General features: G+C 38.2%; 1 protein-coding gene across 3 annotated transcripts in view; it reads left to right on the top strand.

Moving 5' to 3' along the window:
• Positions 1-14,486, top strand: part of LOC149019478 (flowering time control protein FCA-like) — a 35,076-nt gene that overhangs the window by 4,480 nt on the left and 16,110 nt on the right. For all 3 annotated transcript variants that reach the window (XM_089153475.1, XM_089153473.1, XM_089153474.1), the window contains exons 3-5: positions 190-268; positions 5,975-6,057; positions 6,145-6,196. In XM_089153475.1, the coding sequence (XP_089009601.1) occupies positions 190-268; positions 5,975-6,057; positions 6,145-6,196 (214 nt within the window). The remainder of the gene's footprint in view (positions 1-189; positions 269-5,974; positions 6,058-6,144; positions 6,197-14,486) is intronic.

The following is a 14,486-nucleotide window of genomic DNA, read 5'->3' as shown; positions in this document are numbered from 1 at the left end:
GAACATTAGGGTCATCCCCTTGATTCGATGCCAACCCTGGCCTGGGTTGGATTGCTTTTTGGAAGCTTGTTCCCATCACACTTATGGCCCTGCTAGCCTGTCATCAATGTTGTTAATTATCTGCTTTCCAGTGTTATAGAAGAAGTGTATATTTTTGAATCCAACTGAATGTTGGTTGGTTTATATCAGATTCGCCCTTTATTTGCGGAGCATGGAAATCTCATTGAGGTTGCTTTGATCAAGGATAGGAGAACTGGCCAGCAACAAGGTATGTAAAATCCTATTTCTGTGACTTGACTGTTCTATACTGTTTCTCTTTTCAGGTCCTCTGAGGGTATGATGGGAAGAACCAGTAAGCTCAGTTCGTCTCAGTTAGTTTTTGTAACCATTCCCACGGGTGTTTTTGGTTGCCGACCTTCTGTTTATTCCTTCCTGAGAATCCAGAAGAGGGCTGGCCTATGGATACCTACTAAAATTGGTAACGTACGGTGGTTCGAAACTTGGAAGGAAAAATAGATCCTGCTCTTTTACCGCTCACTGCAGTGGTTACACTCACCGACATTGACCGGGGAAGTCTGTTGCAGTGGAGTGATATATTGCCATAACTGTAGAATTTTGTCAAGTTGTTTGAGCCACGTGCAGTTGTTGTACATTAAATGAGATAACAATACATTGATGTTTGTTTCTCAAACGGAAAGCTAATTACCTTAGTGTGATATGGAAAACTTCTGTGGTTTCTGATTATCACGTAACCAAGGATAAATGTTTCCCTTAAAGGGATGTGAATGTCCATTTACCGTCTGTGATTTTTGATGTTTAGGATGTTATGTGCTTCTGCCAAATCTTGTTGGTCTTCCATGGTGGTTAGTTATGGTACTTTTCGAGTTACAGGTTTATGGATGTTAGGAAAAATCTTGGCACTTCTTCTACTGTTGGTGGTAGAAACTGTCGCCGCTAATGGACGCTGTATTCTTGTAGGGGATATTTTGTTCCTTTTGACAGAAGCTGTGTGGTGATTTGTGGTATTATTTGTTGTTTGAGAAAGGTCACTTCACATGGAAAAGTAGCGTGATAATGTCGAACATAATGTGGCGTGTAAGTTTCTTAGTGGAAGCTCGTATTTAGTTAATCAGCAGCACTGGTGGGTATGGCTTGCTATGGCTTACTTGCTGAATACCCATTCCATAAATGTGGATATAACTAACTGTGCTGAGTCTGCTGACTTCGGTATGGAGGCATACTATTAAGTTTGTGGTTTTGAAATTTCATTTAGGGAATCCGATGCTAGTCCCCCGCCTCTTCTTCTCCCAGTATGAGTTGGCATGAGCACTATTGTTGTTTACGATGTCTGGTGTTGATTCTGCTGCTCCTAAACATTTTGATTCTGTTGATGTTTTATTCCTTAGCTCTGTGCACGCTGTAGCAGAGTAAAGCTGGTCATAGATAACTTTTTCTTGTTTGATCATGGATCAGCTGATGCTCAAACAGGAGCTCAGCTGTTGCCTCTTTGGTCATATATCTTTTAGCACTCATCACTTTCTTCATCGTGGAAGGATTGGTTTCTGCTTGATTCACCTATCTCTGAAACTGGTGTGACTGCATACCAAGGAATTTTAAAGTTGAAAGTGGGATATGGAATATGATAGGATGTTTGCTACTTTGCTGTGGTTTTCCCATGTTACTACTTCATTACCAATTGAATCACTTCAGAGTGGGTTGCTCAACATTGGGGAGCTCAGTCTTGACTCTTCTTTGTGGTATGCGTTCTCGTTTAGCTCTTGGAATTACATCCACCGGTGGTTCGAATAACTCAAAATCCAACTACCTTAACCAACTACTATGGCCATCAACTGATTCCCGTAATGCCATAGACATGACGTTGTGGTTGTATTTGGATTGATGTCTATATGGTTTCTGCTGTTAATGGAATTTGTTATTTCAAATTTTCACATATCAGCGCTGAGATTCCATTTTGAACTAGTTTCTTCATTATTTATTAGTGGTTTTTGACATCTATTCGTCTTCTTATGATGTCTGTCTTTGTTTTCTCATTGTCAATCGTGTTAAGTGGCAATGATGGTACAGTGGATCATGCTGCTGAAATTTGCAGCTAAATTTGTGATGTATTAGTCATTGACCTTTTACTGATGTGGCTGAAGTTAACTAAGAAAAGTTGGGATGTATCAGATTTTCTTTGTGTGTGTCTGGCCATGGTTTATGAGTGAGTTTTGTCTCAGCATCTGCTAACCTCTTTTTTCTTTTGCTATCAATGCGGTGGCAATATTTAAAGACATTAGGCCAGACTACATTGTTGGTTGCAGTCCTGTCAAGAGATATTTGGGCAAAAAGTTTCTGTCTAGTGAGGTTTCTATAGTTTTAATGCTCTCCTGCTTTCTTTTTAAGGAACTGATGGACCTGGATTACGTTTAGGGTCTCAAGTTGTGGGAGTGATATAGTTTCAATTTGTTGGATGAGATAGCCGGTCAAGTATGGATAGTTAGCTGCTTCAGGGTTATCAAGTACACTATGCAATTTGACTGCTATCCAGCAGCGATTTAAACATCCACGCTTGTATCATCTCTGATGATTATTATTGCTATTACTTTTCAAAGAGTTTGTTTGTTGAGAATGTTTAGATTTTTATATTTTGTCTTAGTGTTTTGTATTTATCTACATAAACTATGTTAAATTCTCATTCGTCACAGGAAATTCTGTGAATTAATTGCTTGTTCTTTTTGATCATCATTTGTTCTCCTCTAATTCATGACTGCTGTAATGGATGTAAACTTCTTTTGCTTATAAGCCATAAGTTGGGCATGGATCTTCTTGGGCTTAGTTCTTTGCTGGATAACTTAATTTACTTCTGTAGGACCAATCAGTTATTCAATGGATGGTGTTCTCATATGAGTGTGTACTATAAAAACTTTGCAATACCTTGAGGAGAAATTATTCAATGGGTGGTGCTTTCATATGAATGTGTACTTGGCACATCCACTGCTGTTTATGATGTTTGTATGAATGTGAGTCTGTGCTCCCATGGTACGTGGCGCTGGGGATCAATGTTGGATGGTTCTTGTGCTGGTTCAGTAGCCCATTTTGCTTGGCTGATTTTGGTCTGGAGCAGTCTCAGTAATAAAAAATGTCATATTACTAAAAGGTTTCGCATTGTATTGTTAGAATATGGTGGCTGTAGCACTTCCATATACTTACTTTTGAGCATTTTTCCCGGGAAAAGTAAGCCTCTTCTTTTCTTTCTAAACTTTGTTAATAAAAAGAGAAAATGGTACACAACCTAGGGTAATGTGGCTTTTTGAACAATGAAGTCAAAACAAGCCAAAAGAAAGTACACAAGAGAGAAGAAAGAAAAGCTGCATGACAGGTTGTGGTAATCTTTTATTACAGAATGCTTTTACCAAAGTAAGGTGACTGTACCAGTAATGTGTTAAAGGCAAACATGATATAATACTTAAAATGGATTTGCATGGTACATTTTATGCTGCTCTCCGCATTCTCAGATGCTAGTAGTGGGACCGTTGAATGTTGGTGGATAACGTAAAATATACTGGTTTCTCATGTCAATTTTTTGTGCGATTAAGAATGTCTGCCACACATTCTAAGGTATCAGTCGATTAAATAGTGGATTCCATCTTATTCTATTATTCTAAGGGCGGTTGGGAGGACTGTGAAAACCATTTCAGATATGCCGATATGGAGATCTTGCGCTTTCTTTTGACGTGTGTGGACGATGAAAGATTTTTTTATTTTTATTTTTATTTTATGTTATGTGGTGCAGGTTATGATGTTCTTGGAGGCCTTTATGGCATTTCCCACCATCTCTATTCTTGATAGGCATAAGCCATTATGTTTAATTTTCTCCTCTCCTTGTAGTTTCTGTTAATGGATCACAGTTAAGGCAATTACATGATCACCAACAAGGTGAAGAATTTGTGTTTTATAATGGCGATGGTAATCTAACTGTCTAGAAATGTTCTTCAGGTTTCCTGGTATTTGTGATGGAATAGACTTTCCAGCTGAACCATGAGAATCATCTATATGCTACTATTTATGAAATAAAAATGCAAAGCTGGAGACATTTCGCTAACCAGCCAATAGTTTGCTTGCAAATCTCCTAGTTAGTTGGTGGATTGTCTTAGAGAAAATCTCAGTAATAATTTATTTTGGGGGAACTTTTATCTTTCAACTGACTCAAAATGTTTGCCTTAGGTGGTTCAACGATTGACATTATCCGATGCGAAGTCCCTTTATTTTTATCTTTTCAATGCTTGTTCAGTTGCATCACTCAAGCGTTGAGGTTCATCGACCAGGAATCATCAGCTTCTTTAGGCTACTGTTCATGTTAAGATACTTCAATTGGTGGCTTCTGTAATATTGAATCCTCTTTAGGGGACTTTCTTTGGTAAAACCAACATATTAAGAGTGGTGGTATTCATCAAGTTCCATTTTACAAGTTCATTTATGATGTTTGAGGCAATAAAACGTGTGCATTCATCAAAGATTGTGATGATTCATTTGATGTTGAATCCATAGATACTTTTTCCTTGTTCATTGCGTCAACAATTTGACTATTAAAGTCTCATCTTGGCTCACTGGATTTAGTCTTTTCACACCATTACAAAGGCGCTGCCACTTCAATTTCATTCATCTTCCTTCATAGCTGCATGAGCATGTGTTAGATTACTAGTTCATGGCTTCTCAGTGTGTTTGGCTCCTTAGTGTGTGTGATGGTAATGAAGAGAAATTGGACCTATTGGGATTCCACGTAATCTTGTGTTGCCTTGGCTTTCATAACTGGCCGTCCATGAAGTAAAATTCCAACTTCCAACTCAATTTCTTTAATTGTTTGGATGCATTAAAGCCTTTTATATGCCACTCTTTTGAAAGGTAGTGGTGGAGGAGGAGGAGTTTGGCGTGGGAGCAGTAAGGCTTTTAAAACATATTGTTTGTATTGTTAAGTATACATTTCCCCCATCTTCTGATAGATTGTTTCACTTTCTGATAGATCGTTAAGTATACATGGTCTGATCGTCTTTGATGCTCCAGTTATGACCTTCTTTCTCTTTAATCGTGATGTGGTGGTAGTTTTGAAACTTTTATGGATTTTTATGACTGTTCTCATAGTTTTAGAAGTGAACATTATGGGGGCGACAAGGAGACTTTGTTATCTTTTTTGCATCATCGTTGGAAGTCTCACTTTGGTTGGTTTGTCTTGGTCAACGCTAAAATGTGCAAAGCACATTGTAACAGTATTTTTTTCTAAGGATTTTGCTGGACCATCTCAAGAATGGGGCGAAGGGCAAAATGTTGATGAGACTGCTTTTGGTGACCAAAATGAGCGAGATGTCACTGAAATGAGATAATTTTAGTTGGCAAAACAGGTGCTGATTCTGGTTTTGCTTCTGTTTCATCTCAACGTGTTCAAGTTAGTAAATTTTAGGCAAGTTTTTGAACTATGTTCTAGTAGCTCAAAACACAGTTCAAAAGCTGTTGCATGGGAAAGTTTTAGGCATCAAAACAGCCTCTCAGCGAAAATTGTGGGGTAAGGCTGCATAGGAAAATTGCAACCCGGATTCTGCTTGTGCGGAAGCCTTCGGTATCAGGTTCACCCTTTTTAAATTATGTTCTACATGTACTTTGTCTTTTGGTTGAGTCCTCATAAACCATCAGTGTTTCTTGGTATTGATTTTGAGCTCGAAGGGTTATTTTTGTTATAAGAGAATTGGTCTTCTATGCTTAGCTATCTTGGTGCCTTCAATACTGTCTTGGTTGGTATTTCATTGATTTTCATGTTGTCCAATTCGTATTCGTTTTAAAGCTTTTTTCTTTTGGCAAATTTGTACATGTCTTTCTACTTAAATTCACAAACCATTCGGATTTGTGTATCTATTGTGAGTATGTACAGTTGAGAGTAGCGGTAACCTAACGAAAATGGGACATGAAATCTTTACCTATACAGGATGTTGTTTTGTAAAATATGCAACTTCTGAGGATGCGGAGAGGGCCATCAGAGCTCTGCACAATCAATATACTTTGCCTGGGGTAAGTTATACTGCCTGCTGACATGAGTCGTGTCAGCTGCTGGATCCACCATTCTATTGTTTAACTAATTCATATTTGTGTCTCCAGGGAGTTGGTCCCATTCAAGTTAGATATGCTGATGGTGAACGGGAGCGTCTTGGTAATTCTCCTGCACCTTTAAAATATGTTACTTGTGGAAGTTTGTTTGATGTGCTGATGATCTGCTGATTACCTTACATATGGTGTCTTTGTCATCTGGCATATTGCCATATTTCTCGCTCTTTTGCACATTTCTATCATAAAATACCCTTACATTTCTATTTTTAAATTTTTGGTTGTTCTTTTGTTTAAGTGTGCAACCTGTAGAAAACTGGTTTATGTCAACCGACAGAAGTTCCTGGGGGAAAATAATGACTTGTGTCTCAAGGGAGTACAACCATGTTTTACTTATAATTAGGGAAAGAGAGTAACCACAGCTAGACCCCTACAACACAATGCAAAAGTACAGGTATGCCCAAAATACTCTGAAGCTCACATTACAATAATCCCCTTAAGCTGGTCCATTGATGTCACACATTCCTGAATTGCATAAAGAGAATGCAAAACCTTATCAGTAAGCTTTTATTGAAAACATCAGCCGACTAATCACTAGATTGAACAAATGGAATGCAGAACTCCTTGGTCAAGCTTGTCCTTGATGAATTGATTGTCTATTTTTCACATGCTTTGTCTTGTTATGTTGAAGTGACTACTGAGTCGTGGACAATAGTAAGAATAAACTTGCTATGATAGTTAACATCGTGGGTGAATTTGATCTAAAATTACCTTATTTTTGCCCCCTTCAAAGTCCTAATTGAGAAATGCTTTTGTTCTCATATTTGGTATCCCTTGACCAACCCATTAAATATCATCTTCCATTACTGTTCTTACATCAGAGCCATGGTAATGAGGGTTAATTCCTCCAAGAACCAACTCAAATGAGGTGTATTGGATTTAAATGAAATGGTAACATTTTTTCTTGGAATAACTAGAATGGGAGGATGACATTTAATGGGTGGTTAAGGGATACCACATGTGAGGCACAAAAGGGTTTCTCAATTATGGTTTTGAGAGGGGTAAAAGTAAAGCTAGGATAATTTTCTTGAGATTTGTTAGGAGGATTTCTGCATGTCATAATTGGCTAAAACCTGGCGGAAATGTAGGTAATAGAATGATCCTCCAAATATAGTTGGATTTGGATGGTTAAATTGGAAGATACGACAACACTTATATTTTGGGTTTTAGGAAGTACGAAAATTCAGGAAAATATTTATATCTTGAATTCTCGAAATTGTGGTGTCAAAGTTAGATAGAAGGTTCCTAGGGTTGGTGGGATGGTGTGTCTGAAGTCTGGGACAGATTTGGTTAAATTGGTGGACATTTGACTTGGAAATTTGGGTGTCTTGGGGATTATGAAAATTCAAGAAAATAAAAAGTTGGAGGAAAGATTGTGATGATGATGAAGGTTATATGATTTGGATATTACTCACCGTATCAAGTTAGCAACTAGAAGTTGGTTACCTACGTAGGAGCTCTCTTGGATATGTCTCACCAAGGCCACTTGGATGTTGCTCAACCAAGCTTTAATCTGGATGCGACTCTCCAACCAATTCTCACGATAGAAAAGAAAGCAGCAGCTTTTGCAATTAGCAATTTTATGTAATCCAATATACATAGAAGGCTCAAAAATTTACACTTACTCTAAAAAGGAAAGGCCTAACCAAATGTGCAACATATAATGTAACTTAGATTGACTAGGGGACTGAAAATAACTCAAAATAAAGGCCTAATTGTGCTCTACTAATTTCACATGTGCTAGTTACATAATTTGCGTGTGCTAGTCACATGATATGACTTAAATTGGACCAACTACTTGCTTAAATTGAACCAGAATTGAATAGTTGGTTATTTGTCTGGGGAATAGAGAAAGAGGAGAGCTTGAGGGGCAGAAAAAGGAGAGAAGTCAAGAATTGAGAGACCTTACTTAAGTTGTGAGGCACTCAAACCACAGGTTAAATATATAAGAAAAAAAGGTAAAATACATCTCCAACTCTACAACTAAGGTTTAGAGTCCAACAAGGACTCTTAAACCCTCCAAATTACCTCTCAGGAATTAGTGCAAGTCTCTAATCCCAAGAAGATATTTTCTTTCCTACTCTGCCCTTCAAGATAAGACAACCCATGTACCAGATATTTATCGATTAAGTTGGCCAATCACAAGGAAACCCCTTCAGTGAAGACCTATACATAAATAACCCAATCCTAGGCCTATTCCCAGGAAAAAAGAATCCAATTTCTGGCTGAATCTACATCAAGAGGACAATTTATAAACATACTATACTTTCAACCCCAGTCATATGGTCTGATGCACCAAAATCAATGATCCATGAGCTGGAAGTAGTCAAGAGACAGTGGCATTGCTTGTTCTACTTCTAATAATTGTGGCAGTAGGAGCCTGGGAAGTAGGAAGATAATGCATGCATAATCCTAATCAAACATCTTCATTGTCTTATCCTCTTTCTCTGGGGATATTTTCGCAAGACAATCGATAATAGCTGAGGACTTAGCAAATTGTTTTTGTGGTACGTTTTATTGAATTTTCCAACAAGAGCATTAGATATGTCTTGATGATTGCGATGGTGACTACTTTTCACCAGTCCTGAAGAATCTGTACCAGCATGAGTAACATCAACAGGAGCTTTTCTAGAACCAGCGACCATGACAGCTAGCAGTCTGTGTCCTGCTATTGGCCCATGACTTGGTGTAAGAGAAGTCAAAGCTGAATTATCCATGTCAGTAGAACATGAGACTTGAAGGTCATGCTTGATGTGTTGGTCAGGTGCTCACTCGCTGAATGCTTGGTCGCAGGTTCAAAGTCTTGGAAACAGCATCTTTGGAAGCAGAGGTAAGTTGTCCGCATTTACCTTGCTAAACTGGGGAGCCAGGCCTTTGGTGGAGTCGTGAGAATTCTCACGAGATACTTATAAAACTCATAAATAAGTATATGAAAGTATGGCTACCTTATCACAACCAAGTATTTGGGAATGAAGGGAATCAAGTTCCTTTCGGAGACCACCCATAGATCTCATGTCAGTGAGACCATCCGTTGTACAATAAAGTGATAGGAACTAGGGAATTCCGCTTCTTATACATCCTCTTTTAGCGAAGTATTGGGTGAAGGGATGGTCCTTTTGATCGACTTTGTAAAACTCCCTAGAGAACTCATAGACACGAGGCAAGTTATATTCTGAGTATTGAACAGTCATCTGATATTCCCGTAACTCGCTTAGCACTATCAATATGGTTAACCGTATCAACAGTCTGATTTTCCATGGGATTCACATTAATGGTGTTTGACGATGCATATTTATCAACAGGTTTAGACTTTGTCAAATGTCCTGTTGGTCACGATCAATTAACACTAGCATGACATTTTTTTTCTATTGTTTTAAAATTGGTGATTCCTTTTGGCTTCTTTTCAGTAAGACGGGCGGGGGATGATTGGATGAATAACCAACCTCAGCATTTACACTCTTTGATGGATGTAGACTGCAACGTTTTATAGACTAGGCCAAAACCCTGAAAAAGTTGATCTGAAAGCCAAAACCCTGAAAGTTGATCTCAAAACTCTTATGGATGCTTGATCTCAAAACACTGAAGAAGAATTGATCTCCAACTGCCTGAGGAAGAATTGATCTCAAGACCTTGATGGCTTGATGGATAGTTGACCGCTAAGTCTTAGAAAAATCAATCTCCTAAATACCTGATAAAATTTCCAAAACCTTTATTGCAAAAGTGGAATCAAACCCCTGACAAACTCGGCGTCCAAGCTGCAGAAAAGAGACTTTAAACCCTAATAAACTCGACATTCAATCTCTTGAATTTGGACCTTGAATGCGTTCCTATACCATAAATCAATCACCACCAGCAAGAGAGACCTAATTCTCAACCTTCAGAGATGAACCACCCTCTAACAGTCCTAATCAAACAAATATTGAAGGAATGCTTGAAGCTCGAGCTGATATAAATCAATATTGGTGATTGAAAGCAGGAAAAAGAGACAACAAGATACTAGAGAAGTTTCTGTATGAGCAAATAATTTGTATTAAAGAAGATACCATGAAAATCATTATAGAAGGGAAAAAGAGAAAGGGAGAGGAAGAGAGAGAACAATGATAATTGATATACTTGTGTAAGCTTGGGAGTTTTCACTTAGTGGTAGAGCTTGTACTTTGTTCAATATATTATGTAGTCTTTATTAACAAGAAGATAAAAAAAGGCGAACCCGGTGCCAAAGGCTTCTGCACAAGCAAAGTCTCAGGGAGAAAAGGGGTGGCTGGTGGGGGGGGGGTAGGTTTCCTATGCAGTTTCACCCCGACAATTTTTGCTGAGAGGCTGTTTCGATGCCTTGACCTCTGGGCTACAACTATTATCCATCGGCCATTGCATCCAGAGCCCATCCATTAGAAGGTACTAGGTAGTGTTACATGTGGATAAATAGTGACCTAGTAATAAACATCCCAAAGGATTAGCATGACACCCCCCTTCCCAAAAAAAAAGAAAAAAAGAAGAAGAAAGTGCTGCAGCAAGATCCCAATAATCTCCAGTTTACCTTGTTATAGTAGAAATAATCTTGATCCAACTAAGATCGTAGTATTGCATAGAACAAAATTCGAAAAATTTCCCATTTTGGGAACCTCGAAATGAAAAACTAGGGGACCGAAAAAATCCCGAGTTTCGACCGAAACCGTCAAAATTTCGTCGAAACCTATCGAAAGTTGTCGAAACCTGGTTCACCCAGCTGGACCAGTTGGATCATGGGAAAAAAAATTCTCACATTTCGTGGGAAACATGGGAAGTTTCATGGAAACTTAGAAATTTCATGGAAACTTGGGAAATTTTATGGAAACTTGAGACTTTTTCATGCAAGTTTCATAACTTTCACAGGTTCCAATTTTTTTGTTTCTTTCATGTTTCCCAAAATACCATGACAAATACCGCCTCTATTAGGACTTTCCTATCAAAATTGTGTATTCCCTTAGACTGGTTATCTTAGGCATGTTGATGACTAGACTTATAAAGTTGCAGTTCTCGATTACCTTGACAATCGTAGGCATAAAATGTCATGGGATGTCTATGTTTGTTGGTTGGAGGAGAGAATGTTATAGGTATAGTACTACTTAGCTCACAGGATGGATCCATTGAGTCACTCCTCTTGGCACTGAGTTGTACTTTCCTTTTATTGTCAGCTACTTTGTATTTGATGTTTTGAAGTTAGAAATTATATATTGAATGTTATGTACTTAAAGTAGTTAAGTTTATAGTGCACTTCTCGGACAACTCTACATTGATGTTATGTACATTGAATGACAAATCTACATTGATTTTTTTAGCAAAATGCATATGCCAGTGTGTTCTTTATACTCTAATTAGCTTAATGCAGTGTCCCATCATAAAATACTCCCTAAAACTTGTCAAAATTTGATGTCAAAACTTGCACGAAAAAGTCCTAAGTTTTCTCGAAACTTCTTAGTTTCCCACCGAGGTTTCTCATTTTCACCCGGTCGAAACTTGAGTTTCCCTTGAATTTTTTTCTATGCATAGTAAATGCTTCCCAATCTCGCCTCATGGTGGCAAATAATAGTCATGCAATTGCCAATCTTCTAAAAGCAGAACCTCAGATTGATATGATTGTAGGCCATCAAATGACATGATAAATATATATATATATAAACCCAATGCCAATTCTGTCCGTGATTAAGTCATGTGATGCCCTGGCGACAAGTAATGTGAAAACTAGATAAAAATACCCCATTAGGTTTTGTATACTCACAATAGGCAAAAATAAGTGATAATGGCAGAATCGAAAATATTTTAATGTTGGAAAAGGGATGGCATGAATGTAATTTAATTGAAATCAAATTATAAGCAAAGGGTAAATCTGGAAAGAAAAGTAAGATAAGAATAATAGAGCAAAGTATTTTGTCGTGAGGGTTATTTTGGGAGCCAATAAATAAAGTAAGCACAACCAATGAATAGTGTGAAATAATTCTTAACCCATGGTAGACAGGGTTATGTCTGGATACCAGAGGGTTTTGAACTATGCTATCAGGGTAGACTTGGAAGTAAATGTGAATAATGTATAAGCTAGGATAATTGTAATTAGGACTTAGGAGGCCATTAATGGAAAACGAACATGAGTAATAAATACCAGAATTTAAGGATATTTAGTAACTTTGACCCAGTGTGTTGTAGAAAGAGATCCTAAGAATCCAAAGCCATGTTGTGGAAGAGATCTGAAGTACCCAAAGCCAGAAAAAACTCCAATTGCAGGAGCAATAGTGGATAAATGAACCTGCAAATCACCAACTAGATAACTTGACACAGATTTGTTTTTATTTTTATTGTTCTCTTTTAATATTTGCAGAGATTTCCCTCTTCTTGATAGCAGGTGTTTTTACGCCTTCTTCGCCATTGCTCTGATATTATGTAAGGAATTCTGACCAAGAAATCCAGTGGTCAGATGAGAATGGATGGTGGAATGGGGGCTGTCTCAAGAAGAAGAGTTGATATTAGCGGTCTCCTTCCCCTAAAAAGCCTTTATTTATATTAGATTGAAAACAGGGAGGACTCCTGTTTATAGGAACCAAACTTAGAAGTAAACAACAACTCAAGTAATGACTAAACTGAACTCTACCACATGCCATCGAGCCTCGATAAAGCTTCAAATGCATGTAGTTGGAGGTACACATAATAAATTATATACATACAGAAACTCCTTCAGCAGAAGTATTTGTACCCAAATGTTAAAAAAATGGAGGATTCCATTGTGGCTGCAGATTTTACAGCTCTCAAATGACCCCCTGCTGGTGCTGGGTTCATGATGAATTGGATAATAGAAGAATTCGGTCATGCTGATCCGTCCACTTAATTGGACACGATTCACTGTAAAAAATTTGGATTATCAGTCCCAGCCTCTCCTGGTCCTTAAGACTATGTGGTTAACAAATAAAAAATTAAATGGCAAGCTAGCAGAAAAATTATGGAATCCTGCTCAGTGTTTAGTTGGGAGAGTGAATACAGAACAAAGACTAAAATTTGCACATGGTAGAAAACATATTGGGGAACTCAGGACTAAAATTTGCACATGGTAAAAAACAAATTGAGGAACTCAGGGGATGCATGACCTTGTGATTCTCTTACTTTAAACAACACATAGGTTTGACTTATCCTTGACTAAGTATAACGAAGACAGAATATCTAGTTTGTAACTTTAGTCATGATCAGGTAGACGATGAGGTGGTGATACTTAATAATAAGGAGATTCCTCAGAGTGAATGTTTTAGGTACCTAGGTTCAATCATAAGTAAAAAGGGTGATTTAGAGGATGATGTTTCCCACAGAATTAAAATAGGGTGGATGAAGTGGAGAGGTGCGTCCGGGGTCTTGTGTAATCGGCGTATTCCATTAAAGCTTAAAGGAAAATTTTATAGGATCGTTGTTCAACCAGCTATGATGTACGGTACAGAGTGTTGGGCTGTTAAAAAGAATTATATAGATAAATTCAGTGTGGTAGAAATGGCTAAGGTGGATGGGTGGCAAAACTAGGATGGATAAGATAAGGAATGATCATATTAGAGTTGGTTTGGGAGTTGCACCCATAAGTGATAAGCTTCGAGAAAGTTGTTTGAGGTGGTACGGCCACGTTCGACGGAGACCTATAAATGCCCCTGTACGGAGAAGTGATATAATCCAGATTGAAGGAACTAGAAGAGCTAGGGGTAGACCTAAGATAACCTTAAGAGAAGTGGTGAGAAAGGATATGTATAGCTTAGGCCTAGTGTCTAGCATGGCCTCAAACAGAACTAATTGGAAGGCAAGAATCCATGTAGCCGACCCCATGTAGTTGGGACAAGGCTTATTGTTGTTGTTGTTGATAGATGGTTGTTTTTGCATTAGAAAAAGGGAGGGGTACAGAAAAAGCTATCTCCTAGAATCCTAATTGGGGGAAGGAGATTCCATCGAAGGAGGGCATTCTCTCTTCCCAGGGTCCCACACACCGGGAACCAAAATCCGTTACATTCTACAGTAAACATGAGCTCCTGCAGCCTTTTGAATAAGGTCCACATTAGCTCCCCTGGAAAATCACTAGGTGCCACTCCACTTGGCTTTATGTCAACTGGATGCCAGTCATGAAATCGCTGGCTGACTTTGCTTCCTCCATACATGCATAAATTCTTTTACATGAAGGATTTCTGCCATCTGTCGTATTTCCTCCTTTCAAAGGTTGGACTGTCTGCAGCCCTTGGACTCTCCCATTAATAATTTTAATTGCCAGCTTGAAATCAGATCGGATAGAAGCAGTCAACATTCCTTGTGATATGCAGATCTTCAAGCTTTTATTGATTGCT

The sequence above is a fragment of the Hakea prostrata genome, chromosome 4 (assembly GCF_041222555.1).
Source record: "Hakea prostrata isolate BN-2017 chromosome 4, UWA_Hpros_2, whole genome shotgun sequence".
Taxonomy (NCBI): Eukaryota; Viridiplantae; Streptophyta; class Magnoliopsida; order Proteales; family Proteaceae; genus Hakea; species Hakea prostrata.
Note: the sequence above shows the minus strand (reverse complement) of the source record. Positions and strands in the feature narration are given on the sequence as shown.